General features: G+C 39.0%; 2 protein-coding genes across 2 annotated transcripts; one reads left to right on the top strand and one right to left on the bottom strand.

Annotated features, from left to right (window-relative positions):
• Nucleotides 1-410: 410 nt before the first annotated feature.
• lsm4 (LSM4 homolog, U6 small nuclear RNA and mRNA degradation associated) lies at nucleotides 411-4079 on the bottom strand. Its single transcript, XM_087852713.1, has 5 exons — nucleotides 3958-4079; nucleotides 3393-3434; nucleotides 2933-3031; nucleotides 2285-2465; nucleotides 411-1294 (listed from the first exon to the last, which is right to left on the bottom strand). Exons 1-5 carry the CDS (start codon nucleotides 3958-3960, stop codon nucleotides 1173-1175), a joined length of 447 nt encoding a protein of 148 aa, XP_087708839.1. The 5' UTR covers nucleotides 3961-4079; the 3' UTR covers nucleotides 411-1172.
• A 1272-nt stretch (nucleotides 4080-5351) lies between these two features.
• On the top strand, nucleotides 5352-14246 carry LOC102785567 (pyroglutamyl-peptidase 1-like). The gene is made up of 5 exons (XM_006808368.3): nucleotides 5352-5501; nucleotides 7216-7268; nucleotides 8281-8397; nucleotides 8993-9225; nucleotides 10072-14246. Exons 1-5 carry the CDS (start codon nucleotides 5468-5470, stop codon nucleotides 10265-10267), a joined length of 633 nt encoding a protein of 210 aa, XP_006808431.1. The 5' UTR covers nucleotides 5352-5467; the 3' UTR covers nucleotides 10268-14246.
• Nucleotides 14247-14764: the final 518 nt, after the last annotated feature.

Raw genomic sequence — 14764 nt, 5'->3', positions numbered from 1 at the left:
TTCTGAGCTTCTGAATTTGGGGTTTAAATAAACTATAAGCCACAATCATCAAAATTATAACAAATTAAGGCTTGAAATATATTGCTTTGCATGTACTGAGTCTATATCATATATTAGTTTCACCTTTTGAGCTGAATTACTTAAATGAACTTTTGCACGATATTCTGATTTTTAGAGTTTCACCTGTATATATATCTAAGTGGTGGTACCTATGGCTCAGAAGGTGTGTGTGTGTCCATTACTTAAAAAGCCCCAAAAGGCATAGAATAAATCAGTGTATGAATTAATGCACTTTGACTATTCAGACTAGAAAAGCTTGATATCAGCACCACTTAATTCACCACAATATTGAACAAGACCCTGAGCAGCAAACTGAGACTCAGACATGAGTACTTAATAATTACAACTCCTTTAACAAAAGCTGTTTTATTCTCATGTTCTCCTGTAAATAAATTACAATATCGTCTTTTGTTACAAAAATAAAATGAAACCCAACCAACACGTCACATGTTGGACTCTATCCATTTCAAACTTAAGAATATGAGAATCTTTTTGTCTGGATATCCTAACTGGTTGTCTTACAAACGTTTTAACAGAAGTGTTAATTTACAGGGACTGAATTTGTGTCTCCTGGTTATCAGTCTGCTGTTCACCTGCTGTGACTGACCCCACAGCGGAGCAAGCAGACGAAAAAAGAAGAAAGGTCTCAAACCACAAAACTTCACAAACAACAAGGAAAACAAAGTATTCTTGTAACCGAAGATGGGCCATTACACCATGAAAACTACACCTGAGGAGACAACCGCCAAAAACTAAAAGTAAAAATGTTTTCCCAGTGTACCAACAAAGTGGAATTTAGATAATGTGGTTTATGATACAAAATGTTCTTGTTATAACGATATACAAACTGATGCTAAAGGAGGAGTCTGCCAGCTCTGGCCGATACACTGGCATTTTCATAAAAAAATGTTAATATCAACTTCCAGATGTTAAAAAACAAAATTCAGTGCAAAAGCACGGCTTCTCTTAACGTCTCACAGTGAGATTTCTGCGACAATCAGTCCTAACAAAGATCACAGCAGAAAAAACACACCACAGAGACTTTTTTTCTTCATGTGCAGAAGGAAGAATCACTGATTAACAGGATGTTGTCAGAGGTGCAGCGTCGTCCTTCAGTGCTGGTTCTTCATTCCCTGTGGTTTTCCTGGTTTCTTATCCGACTGCTGCTGCTGCTGCTGCTGCTGCTGACCCCGACCGGGGCCAGTCATCCCTCGGCCACGGCTGCCAAACAGACCTACAGAGAAGATACAAGAGAAAGTCTGTGTTAGAGCAGGCAACAGAAAGTATTCCCAATCCCCTGTAAACATGACCAAATCTTAATATTTAAAATTGATAGAAAAAAAATAGAATTAATAATGCAGTTACGGAGAATTGGTATGTGACATTGAAAACAGAAAAAATGTAAAGTTATAAAGAACCTGCCACCAACACCAAGTAAAGACCAATATATGTTTAATAACTGGAAATGCCTCACACCCGACTATCACAGGTTTGTCAGAGGAAAAAGAAAATCGGGGGTGAAAGATGCACTTGGGAATCAAAGCTTAATTTTCTAAGAAAAGTACCTTAGCTAGGTCTAGGGAAATAGGGAAATATCTGGTACTACTGCTCTAGTAGTACGGACTTTCAAGAGTGTATCTTAAGTTAACATAGATCCTTCAAATCCCCAAAATATTTGTGGATGTCCAACTTTGCGAGCAGATTTGGAGGCCTACAGAAACCACAGTGCAAACAAACTCAGGACCTTTATTCTGAGAGGCCACATTTTTAACTACCACACCACCGTGCTGCCCAACTGGAAAGATCTGTTTGATATCTTTTACAAATCATATCAGGTTTTGATGTGAAGCAGCCAAAATCCTCTCATGTGAACAAAAAAAGGAAGGTAGTAGACATGAAAAGACTTTAAATTAAACACTTATAAGAAAAAATTATGAGGCTCCTGTTGGTCAAATCATGCATAAATGTATGTGGTAGAAGCTGTCAGAAATTTCAGCTATGATTACGATAATAGTCATGGGTTCCTAGATTGGTTAGGGATTCGATAATTTTTTAACCTCAGTGAAATTAAAGTTGAACTTAGATAATTTATTTTTACACTTATCAGGTGTAAATTTGTTAACTTATGAACACTGGAAAAAACTGACAGAAATGTGGAAACAATACTCAATACCCGTGTTTATTAAGACATCCAGCACGAACAACAAAAGCTGCTTCCTCTCACCTCGGCCACCTGTTCCTCTTCCTTTGCCCTGCTGTTTGTTCTGCTGGGCGCCTCCACGTCCACGCCCCTTCGACACCACCTCCTCCTTCACCATATCGATGATTTCATCTGGGATTCGCAGATATTTGATGGTGCTTCCTCGGATGTAGCACTCAGGCATTCTCCAGAACTTATCTCCATCCTGTGAGAGGTGGAGTGGGGCTGTCGGTTCATCAAATTGGCTTAACAATTAACTCAAGATTAACAAGAAAAAAAAAAGCACTCTCTCATAAGACCGAACAGCTACATATATAGAAATATCTGTACTGAAACAATACTTTAGTAGTGTATTTACAGCAAAAGGGGGGAAAAGTCCAGAAGTTCACTCTCATTCCATTCAAAATTCCCTGTTTAGCTAGAGTAATGTGTGGCTCAGTCCAAATCAGTGTTTCTGGAACAGTTAGAGAAAAGCAGGGCTGCGCACAAACACCAGAGCGCAGACAGCCAGCAGGTGTATCCACCAAAAAGTGTGAATAACTTACTCAGCCTTTATATAAAATGATAACTCTGCACACAACAATGAAAGCTTCAAGTAATCACTGAAAACTGTATTTTTTAACCGTCAGTCATTAATCTAGAGCTTTAATGTAAGAGCAAGGTCAGTGTTACCCTGGATGTGCAGATGACTTCTCTCAGGTTGATGTTCATCCAGTTATCACAACTGACCAGGTGACCGTTGTACGTCTCTCCATTCTTCAGCTCCACCAACTACAGAGAGAAAAGACGAGGGGGGGAAAGCTTGTCTTACAATGTTTTCAGAATTCACAGCTGTATTAAAAGTTTCAATACTCACTACAAAAAAAAAACTGAACTTGTGCCAATTAAAGTTCTAAAAAAAATTAGGACGGGCGATAGTTTGGCAAAATAATATGAGACAGTCAGAGCTGAAGCCACAATTATATACAGTATAAATTTCAAAAGAAACCTGAATCATTTTCTGCTCACACATTTACAATTCACTGCTTTCTACATGTAAGAAATCTTGAGATGTCACTTTCTCTCCTCATGACTATTATTATTATTACAGCCTGTTATATAAAATTGTATACATGGTCCACGTTAGTCTCACCATAGGGTGGTTCTGGGCAGTCTTCAGCAGAGACAGGGGAAGCTGCAAAACAACAGAGAAGCAGGTCAAACATGGCAAAAGATGTGTAATCAACAGCATTTACCGAAGTGAGCACTGAAGCGAGAGTGCATAAAACACCCAGTGGTGTTTTATTCCAGAGAAAACGTCTCCATAGCCGCGGTGTTTGGCGTAAAGACATGAAGGTGCTTTTATGTTCAGGTTTCTTAAGAGTGCCTTCAGGTCTACGTCGTTTACTCACCGACTCCACTGAACTGTCAGTAACCTTACAGCTGCAAGAGTATGGAGCTAAACGAGATAATAAATCCCCGCCTCAGCACGTCGAGCACGACCTAAAAGCTTTCCAAAGCTGTATGTTAAGTCTGCATATATATGCTTATTAAAAACGACTAGTTTACGTAAACGATGCTTAATTTAGCTGCTAAGCTAACTTCCCATAGCTAACGGGCCGAGTATAGAGGCAAGGCGATGCTGCTAGCACTGAGAATGCTGGCTGAAAATCTAGCACTCAGTGCCACTAAAGAGAATAAAAGTTTTAACAACTCACCATTTTGATGGTTTCTTGATTGTTTCTTTTTTTTATTTTAGTGTCTTACTTGCTAACACGATTTTCCCACCTACTGTTACTCTTTGTCTTCCGGTGTGGCGAGGCGCATTCATGGCTGTATTATATGATGCTGCCCTCTACTGCCAGAAACACGCATTTCCAATATCAAATGAGCACAAATGAAAGGTGCGAAGATTAAAATGTGCACTCGCGATCTCTTTTCGTGTTTGCCACTTTAAAGGGATAGGAATAAGAATAAGTAAAGTAAAAAAAAATATCAAAATAATCAGATCAAATATTAAAATTGCATTTTCTTTTATTTTAGCTGCATCTCTCCTATTCCCAAGATATACTTAAGGTATACTTAATTTGTTTTATTTATAAAGATAGTTTACCAGTGGGTGTTTAATTTAGCAGAGAATCCCCTTTATCTGGGCCATGTTTTCTCCCAGATTTTAAAACTGGTAACCGGAGACTGTATGGCGTTCTGGTGGTGAGGAAACAGTTAGATTAGTTATTTAAAGAATTTTATTCTTCTTTCTTCTTACATTTTTAGTCCCTTGCCAATTGTTTGAAACTATTGATCGTTAAAGTCAACAAATACACTGGGAAATGGAGGAGAATGATCCAAATAACGGAAATGTTTTCAGATATGAGACACACGATTTACATGAAATCCAAAAGCAGGTCAACAGCCAAAAACACACTGAGTTCAACACATTGTTCATCATTATAATGTAGAATACAACCATAACCACTTTCTTCTTATTTTAAAGCAGTTATTAGCAACAGCTCTCCAGGCTTTCTGAAGGTCTTTAAAACCTTTTCCTTAGAAATTCATTGCTTTTTAACTCATTTACAGTCCATCCTAATAGTTGACCATTTTCAGAGAAATGCTTTTTGTTTTTTTTCTTTCTTTCTTATACCACTTACACTAACCTATATCATTTAAGTATAAAACAGCCATATTAAAAAAGGTCACGAGAAAGCTTAATAGAGTTCAAGTTGTGTTGAAGAATAAAGGTAAATATTGACTTTCATGCTGGTTAGAATTGTATAGACTCTGCACATGCTTCGATATATATCTGCACCTATTTCCCATTTTACTTGCAAAATATAAAGAAAAACGGGTAGCTCAAGACCTTTGCACAGTAATCTAAATAGTTTAATAGAAAATGAAAATAATATTCATTTTTGAAGTTACATCTTTAGCGCAGTGAATGAATGGATTTATATATTTTTTAATGAAATAAATAAATAAATGAGCAATTTAAAAAAAATGTTTCAAAAATGTATACTGCCTTTGTATACATTTTTGTAGCTTTTCGGGGGGTTTGCTGACGTAATCACGTCACGTCTTAGGCTGCCTGCGGAAGGAGGGAGTACCTCCGGTTTGGTCTGTGTGTGGGAGAAGGAGCCGTCAGCTCTGCGGGGTAGACTCTCGTTCTAACCCTGTTCAAAGTAAAGACTGAGAAAAAGAGGCAACGGTTCTTCGTGAACGGGACGGGAGATGGATAACAGTAAACGGGCTGTGGTCGTTACAGGTTTGGGCTCTTTTATCCGCTGTCGTTGTCTCTTTTGTCTGTTGAGGAAAAGTTGAGGAGACTGAAGCTGCTCCATTAATGGCGTCAGGTCGTTCCTGCTCCACTCTGTTGCAACTGTACAGAAAGAAACGAGTTGTTTTGTGGGAGTTTTGACCCTTTAGAGTTTTGGGGGGATGCATTATTGACGCTACAGACCGGTTCGGTGGTCTCACCATTGTTTTAGATGACTTCAGCTGAAAGGCCGCAGACAGTAAACAAATTACTCCTCCAAAAACAAGCGCCTTTTGTGTTGTCTACACATTTGTTTTGCTCTATGGATACGGTATAATATTTGTTTCTAAATGCTTTCAAATAGGTCGTGTTCATCTGAAGTATTAGTCACTAATAATGAGCACAATACCATATGGCAGCAAAGGTAATAATGCATATATTTTCATAAATATTAGATGTTGTTAGTTGTGACTTGGGAGATTATTGAAATTATTTCAGTTTAAAAAAAACTGATATCATTGGAGTTATGTCAGTAATCTACAAAATATAGACAGATGAACAAAAGATAAAGGTGAAAACACAATGCAGAGAGATTTTAATAATGAACCCTTTAGCCTAAATTATTGTTTTTTATTCTTTATTGCTTTGAATTATTCGTATCTTCCTCTGTCCAATTGTTGTGTGTGATGCCTTTATAGATCTGTGGCTAAAAATACATATCCTATTCCCAAATGGTGACTAGGTTCCACTATTGATAAGTTATTGAATGAGTTTCTTTATGCTAGTTCATCCTGTTTAGTCTCATTATTTTGCATTATGGTAATCTAGTGTAGACTTAGAGCTGCTGTTCATCAACCAGTCTCTGTGTTTTATTTCAGAAAATTTATTTTGCATCACTCTTGATTCAAAGTTACATCCCTGTGTAATAATCACCAATTTATAATACTTGTTAATATAACAAGTACTGTGTATGCTCATATTTGTTTATCTAAATCACACTCCGATGCACTTTCAAGTCCAGCTACATGAACATATTTTTGTTAGTGCAAACAGCAGTGTTAAATGGTGACGTTTGGCAGAACAGACACATTAATTTGCTGTTTACAGACACAAAGGGGTGCAGAAACGTGTCTCCCCAGCTGATAGGAGAAGTGTAGATTGCCTGGGAACAGCACCTTCACAATAGCAGGCTGGCTGGCAGCTGCCGGCCCCTCACTCTGCTCCTTTTCATCAGCCTGTCAGACAGACTGATCCCCTCTCCACCCAACCCCCAGGGACCCAGTGACCCTAGGATAGACAGTGGGGCGGGGGAATCCGTGATAGAGCCTTATATAAACAGTCCCGAGTGAATTTCCATGGGCTGCTGAGATTTTACAGTTTTTCATTTGCAGTTGTGCATCAGCAGGTCTTTATGTTATTAATAATGAGGTGCATTCTTCAAAACAACAGTTTATAATTTCAAACAACAGGCATTTACATCTCAGTCATGCTACTGAAAAGGATGTTGTATTTGACATAAAAGACGAAATGTATACCTTTATATTGCAAATCAGCATCTCAGTCAACTCAAATCTTTAACAGCCCCCTTTTTCAATCAGAAACTACCTTTAAGGTCATATCAGTAAAATTATTTAAACAAATAAATAAATCTTATAAAAATGGCTGTTTTTGCAGACACCACAAACATAATCCACATTAATTCAGCAGCTGACATCTTTTGCAGGTTTCGGGCCATTTGGAGAGCACACTGTCAACGCCAGCTGGGTAGCAGTACAGGTATTTATTGGCTTTGTTTGTTTGTTTGTTTGTTTCATTTTTTTAGCATCTAATAAAGAGGTAATAATTTGCATAATTGTTATTTACACTTAAATGATTTTTTAAAAAGTCTGTATTTGATACAAGTTAATGTGCCATACAGTTAAAGTGTGTGATGGTGTTATATATATATATATATATATAGCAAGTTTAGTATTTTTTTTTATACTAAACTTGCTCCAAAAATGCTTTTCAAAAGTCTTGAAGGTTGTCATGTGGTTTTTGCCGACACTTGGAAGATGTTTGTGCGGCAGTTCTGCGATGCTGACGGCCGGCTTCGTACTATGTAGTAGTGTTCGTCAGAGGTTTTGTGTGGGGGGATGATGGTGGTTGTCAGGGTGTCTAGACGGACTTGATAAGGATATTAAAGACAAACAAAAGGGCACATTGTGGTAGGGTCACAGACGTGGTCAAATAAGCCTCCTTTCAATACATCTGGGAGGTCAGTGTCCAGGGCTATTTGTCCTGCAGGGAGACTGGGGGAGCTGTTGGGTTACTGGCTTTGAATTTGATACAGATTTGTTTGTTTTTATATGTGAAGTCAGTGTTTGGCATATTTTATTTCTTGATTTTGCTTTTGAAGAAGCCTGAGTTTGGGGTTGAAGTGTTTGTTCATTCTGTTTGCCAAGTTGACTGTAAAATTATACCATTTGGGAATGGCAAAGCATTAAGAGATTTTCCCAAGTGACCAAAAATTCCAAATACGTGGAGACATATTTTGCAGGGAAATTAGCTGTCACTGAGCATGAAGTAAAAATGATAAGAACATAGGCAAAGGAGGCAGCCTACAGTATCCTGTAAAGCTACTTTCAGCTGCTCTTTTATTCACAAGGGGTTGCCACAGCGCGTAGCTCCGCATTACGCATCTACTGCAATTTTTGTAAATTATCTAAATTTAACTGAAGAAGCTGAAACTGATGTTTCAACATGTGGAATGATTTCTAAACTTCAGGTTTTAATTTTACTCTGACAGGAACTGAAGAAGCTCGGGCTGGGCAGTGATGTGGATCTGCATGTACACGAGGTTCCTGTTGAGTACCAACAAGTCCAGAGTTTGGTTCCTTCATTATGGAAGCAGTATCATCCACTGGTAAGAGGAGAGCCTAATTTAAAGTGACAGCATTATTGCGCTTAAAGACTGCCGTCCCCCAACCTTTTTTGCGCCACGGACCGGTTTATGACCGACAGTATTTTCACGGACCGGCCTTTAAGGTGTTGCAGATAAATACAACAAAATAAAACCAGTACCAAAAAAGAAGATGTATTCATAACACACGGGAAAAGACCCAGGGACACAGACTTAACGATAAAAACTATTTAAAAAAAAAAAATTGCGCTAAAAACTGAAACCATGAATTTCACACCCGAGCCTCAACTCTTGCGGCCCGGTACCAAACAACTGGTCCGTGGCCCGGGGGTCGGGGACCGCTGCTTTAAGAGTTAGAAGCCCCGATGAACAATACGATGAATTATGGGCTTGAAAGTGCCTTTGTTAAAAGCTCGCTATAAAGGGGCTACATTGTAAAATTCTGCTTGAGCTTTTATCTTGCGTTTCCTTTCTTTTTTGTTTCAGTAAAATAATCCTAGGCCCTGTTTCGAGAGCATGGATGCCTCAGTTGTAAGGGAAGCCTGCAATAGTCTAGTCATTCTGACTTTGTGTTTTTATTGTTTTCTTTGTTGGACAGTTGGTAGTTCATGTTGGAGTTTCGGGTATGGCCACAACTGTCACGCTGGAGAAGTGTGGAAGAAATCATGGTTACAAGGGCCTGGACAACAGCAGCTTCTGCCCCGATTCACAGTGCTGCGTTGTTGGAGGCCCAGACTGCATCAACTCGATCATTGACATGGAATTGGTCTGCAAACGAGTGAATGCCTCAGGGCTGGGAGTAGCCGTGTCTGTCTCCAGAGATGCCGGGAGGTCATTATTTAATGTGTTTTTTCTCTTTTACCAAGTTGTGCATCTTTATCCGTCCAACTGTTGCATGTACTGCTCACATGGCGGTACTTTTATATAGAGATGGCTAGCTCAGAACTCGGCACAGATTGTTGCTATGATTGTAAATACTGAGACCTTATCAGCGTTTTCTGCTGAAGTTCAATTTTTGGAACTTTTTTTGTTTTTTGAGGCAAATGTTTGAAAGAAACTGTAATCACTATTTTTACTATAATGAGAGACCAAAAACAAAGTTCCCAGTGATGAACAGACAGAGAACTTTGACTTGAATCTGAGCTTTCTGGAGTTTATTTTTATATTTTCTCATGGTTTGAATTTAGGCTTTTTGAAAGTTTCTACACTAGGCTGACAAATTAGCTAGTTGCTAGTTGCAGTGATAAATGCACTTAAGCTGCTAAACTGATGCTTTACTTGAAGTAAAGTCTGTCTTAGTTGAATCTAGAAGTTTTGACTGAAGCTTTAAGCTTTACATTTCAGAGGCAGCATGAAATTGTTCTGCTAGGCCACAAACAGCAGTGTTTCTGATATACTGACAGCTGTCAGGCTATAGTAACAATATAAACAGTAGTCACATTATGCAGTTTGGCCTTTGGGAAAAGGCAAAATATGTTTACTGCTGTCAAGATCTAGCAGTGACATAACAATGCTTCAGTGTGACAGGTAGTGATCAGGGCCCTTTGAAGGTATGTGCACGGTTGAGTGGCTCAGCTGAGAGGCGAGTATGCGTCATGTAAATGCTGTTTTATTGTTTGTTTGTGTTATGGAGTCAGTCTCTTCATGTATTAAATACCGTGCTCCCTTCTCTGACAGGTATCTCTGTGATTTTACCTACTACACCTCTCTGTACCTGAGCCACGGCCGCTCTGCCTTTATTCATGTGCCTCCTCTTGGAAAGCCTTACAGTAAAGAAGACCTGGGTCGTGCACTGCAGGCCGTCATCCAGGAGATGCTGGAGCTTATGGACCAAGCTGAAGGGAAGATTCACTGCCAACAACACTTCCACTAAGTGACCTCCATATGCCAACTAGCCTCTCCAGCCCTTACCACACAAGAGAAATTGCACTTAATCACAAGTAGCCAAACCTCCTGCCCCTTTTTTTTTTTTTAAACTGTATCTTTAATTGGTAATAATGACACTTCACAGTATAATCTGCTTTCAAAGTTTGTCTTGCTTCTTTGCTTCTTGCTTTGCTAGGCCCGATTCTGTTACGGTCTCATTGTAACGTAAGCTTTAAAAGAACTGGAAGCATTCTGACATTGGAGCAAAATGTGAGGAAAAACCAGATAAACACAGGAGCAAAATGCTGCTTGTGTTGTTCACATGCGGTCGCAGCAGGTGGTCTCTAATGTGGCAGATATTATAACCCGTAACCCCAAATGTGACTCCTAATAATGCACCTTATAGGGGTAGGGTTATTAAAATTATTATAGAAGACACATTTGGGGGAAACTGTAATCATAATGGTTCTTTCTCAGATTTTTTTTTTTCTTAGTTGGTCACAATAGGTTTCATGTAGCACACATAAAAGTCTGCATTATGGATTAATATGAAACATCCAGCAGTAAACTGCTCATTTTATTTTCCTTCACATATTCTCCTCTCTGTATTCTAAAGCTTACCTGTGCTTTTCTCATTTATATTGAATTGTTTTCTTGAGTCCTTTTTCTTTATAAGAAGTTGTAAATTTGCCTTCTTTGACAAAGGTTATTTAAATCAGGGAACGGGTTGGTTCCAGCTCACATTTCCCCAGTTTGTTGGCCCAGTTCTGACAGAAACACCCCCTTCTTTCCAACCCCCCCTCCCCCCACTGAGATCTGGCCCCGGGATGTGCAATGTTACTTCACAGATCTCATTCATTGATTCAGTGGGATAATTATGTCATACATCAAGGCTGCACAACTGGATTTTAACTGTAGAAAGTATTATTAAACTGTAACAGATGAGTTATATAGAGTGAAGTAGTTCATATCATGTAGCCTTGTTGTTAAAGCGCACTTTGGGCATGACTCTCCCAGACTCACTGGATGGTGAAATAGTGACACTTGCTGTGATTTGTGTCTGAGGATGCCTGCTGGCTTTGACATTGCATATTTTATCTTAAACCTTTTAGAAATCTTTCTTTTGTGGTTGTGCAGCTCTAACTATTTCCTTGATTAACTTTCTGTCGTTCCTGTCATTAAATCAGGTGTAGCTGCTTATTTTATCTGAGAATCTGATTTGATGAAGTTGGACTTTGCTTTCAGTCAGAATTGGGCCTCATGTCTTTTCTGTAGCACTTGGTTTCTTTTTTTTCTTGTGTATTTCAGTTTTACTTAATCTGGAATTTGGACAGCATTTCTCAAGCAATGTGAAAGCTTCTGTTTTGTTTTTATTTTCTGTCACTTTAACTTGTGTAGCTTTCTAGACCTCCATTGTCAACCCTTTTCCTCATGGTGATTATGACGTAGAGCAGGAATGCATGGCGATGACAGTAACACTCCCAGAGTAAATGCTCTTTTTTCTTTTTTTAAAAAAAAATTGGATTGTGTTGTGTTTTGTCATCTCGATCACTCCCTGGCTCCTGAGAATCTGACTGCCTACACCTAACACAGCTTCAGTTCAAGTAATTTTGGCCTGTAATCATTTATATACTGCTAAATACAGTGTTCATGCCCCAACGATAGATCTGCAGTGGTGTGAAAAAGTATTTGCTCGCTTCCTTTTTTTTGTATGTTTGTCACACTTAAATGTTTCAGATCATCAAACAAATTTAAATATTAGGCATAGATGACCCAAGTAAATGCAAAATGCAGTTTCTAAATGAAGGTGTTTATTATTTAGGGGAACCTACATGGCCCTGTGTGGAAAAAGTGATTGCCACCCAAACCTAGTAACTGTTTGGGCCACCCTTACTAGAAACAACTGCAATCAAGCGTTTGCAATAACTGGCAATGAGACTTTTACAGTGCTGTGGAGGAATTTTGTCCCACTCATCTTTATAGAATTGTTATAATTCAACCACACTGGAGGGTTTTAGAGCAGGAATTGCCTTTTTAACTTTGCCTAGGCCACTCCAAAGCCATTCAGAGTTGGACTTGCTGGTGTGTTTTGGATCATTGTCCTGCTTCAGAACCCAAATGCGCTTCAGCTTATGGTCACGAACAGATGGCCGGACATTCTCCTTCAGGATGTTTTGGCAGACGGCAGAATTCCTGGTTTCATTTAGCACACCAAGTCTTCCAGACCCATAGGCACCAAAACAGCCCACCACCATATTTTACTGTTGGTATGATGTTCCTTTTTTGAAATGCTGCACAGATCATTTTCTTAGCTCTCTTGGGGATGATCAAGATGTTTTTGGCAGATGTGAGATGAGTCTTTCTCTTGTTTTTGGTCAGCAGTAGTTTTCTCCTGGAACTCTCCCATGGATGCCATTTTTGCCCAGTCTGTTTCTTATTGTTGAATCATGAGCTGTGACCTTAACTAGACAAGTCTGTGATTCTTTAATTTTATTCTGGATTCTATTGTGATCTCCTGGATGAGTCCTTGCTGTTCGGGGTGGCTGTAGCTCAGGTGGTAGAGCAGGTCATCTACTGATCGGAAGGTTGGTGGTTCGATTCCTGGCTTCCCCTAGTCTGCATGCCAAATATCCTTGGGCAAGATACTAACTCCAAATTGCTCTCCGATGCATCCATCGGAGTATGAATGTGTGTGAATGTTAGCTATAAAGCACTTAGAAAGATGTGCTTGTGCGAATGAGTCTGAATGGGTGAATGCACAAGTTGTGTAAAGCGCTTTGAGTGCTCAGATGAGTAGAAAAGCGCTATATAAGAACCAGTCCATTCACTTGGAGTCATTTTGGTGGGCCCGTCACTCCTGGGAAACGTCACCACTGTTCCAAGTCTACTCCATATGACATAATGACTTTCACTGTGGTTCACTGGAGGCCCAAAGCCTTAGACATGGCTTTGCATTCCTTCCCAGACTTTATTGCTCAGGTGTTTCTTTAGATTGTGGCATGATGTGTTGCTTTTTGAGATATTTTAACCTGCTTCACTTTGTCAGACAGATTATAGTTAAGGTTTTTTTTTTTTACTCAACAGGTCTGCCAGTAGTCAGGCCTGAGTCTATTTAGTGAAACTGAACTCAGCTTTCAAAAAAATGTGGTTAATCGCAGTAAATTTATGATTAACACATGGGGCAACTACTTTTGGATAATTTCTCTCTCTTAATCAGTGAAATCATCATGTAAAAACTGCATTTTGCATTTACTCGGGTTATCTTGGTTTAATAGGTGACAAGTATAACAAATATGTAAAACACTTGGAAATCAGGAAGGGGACAAACACTTTTTCACACCACTGTATCTATGTCATAATACCTGACACTGTGTAGTGCTTCAGTAATAATTAAGCAAGTTGGTGCCATTAAATTTGAGTAAATTGCCGTTTTTAGCTTTGTATTTTGTTTTAATGCTGTTCTGTACATCACAAAGTGAAGCACGGAGCTGAACATAACTGAATTCCATCTCAGACCTAAACTTTTTTATCACAGCTCATTTCTTGGTTGTGGTGTTTCAGAAATCTCTGATGTTGTTTTAGGTGCTGATATTTTACCTTGTGACTTTGTGTGTGCAGAGAAGTTTAAAAAAGTTGTGTAAGAACAGAATTTCTTCTCACAAAAGTTAAAGCCTCAAATTTACATATGAGGTGACCTCTGACCCCAAACTCCCTCCTGTGCCTTGCTGTTGGTTATGTGTTTTATGAAAAGGCCTTACTAATTCTCAGTGGGTCAGTTCAGAGATGTAGTACTGATGCTGTCCTTGTGGCTACCTCAAAAAGTACTTTTTTTTCCTTTTTTTTTTTAATATCAGTGTGTGCTCTACCTGTGTTTTGGGAGTATCCTCTGAAAGGTATGCTCTTCAGCTTCATTAACAAAGCACTGTTACAGTAAGTAATCCTGGCTTTGTAAAGGAAAGGCTTTGAAATAAAAGAAGTACAAGTGATGTTTGTGCTTTTCCATTCAGTACTCTCTCCTATTGAAACCTTGTAATCGACATGTTGGTACAATGACCATGAAAGGCCTGTCACAGTTATTACCACGAGGCTCCACTCTATTGTTAATGACATCTACATGATTGTGATTCACCATCACAAAACACTGGTCACAACTCACAATATTATGAAGAAGTTAGGTTGCCTATATCTTAATCAGATCAGATCTCTAGCATCCTCTTCAGTCACACATGCCCATCACTACATCCATGATCCTTCTCTGTGGTCTATCCCAGTATACCCAGCCTTTTTCTCTAACTTTGTCTCCAAACTATTCAGCCTAAGCTGTGCCTCCTGATCATAATCATGGTTACTATCTTTAACTCTGTCACCTCCACTTCTGCCTCCTGTCTTTTTTTTTTTCCTCCCGTTTCATTCTTGCTGCTATCCTCCTGTCACCAATTCCATTTGATTCTGTTTTATTTATATAGTACCAATTCAAAAAAGCATTGGAAGATAAAGACCCTGG

The sequence above is a fragment of the Neolamprologus brichardi genome, chromosome 15 (genome assembly GCF_056152115.1).
Source record: "Neolamprologus brichardi isolate AB-2024 chromosome 15, ASM5615211v1, whole genome shotgun sequence".
Lineage (NCBI taxonomy): Eukaryota > Metazoa > Chordata > Actinopteri > Cichliformes > Cichlidae > Neolamprologus > Neolamprologus brichardi.
This window is presented reverse-complemented; position numbering and strand designations above follow the sequence as displayed.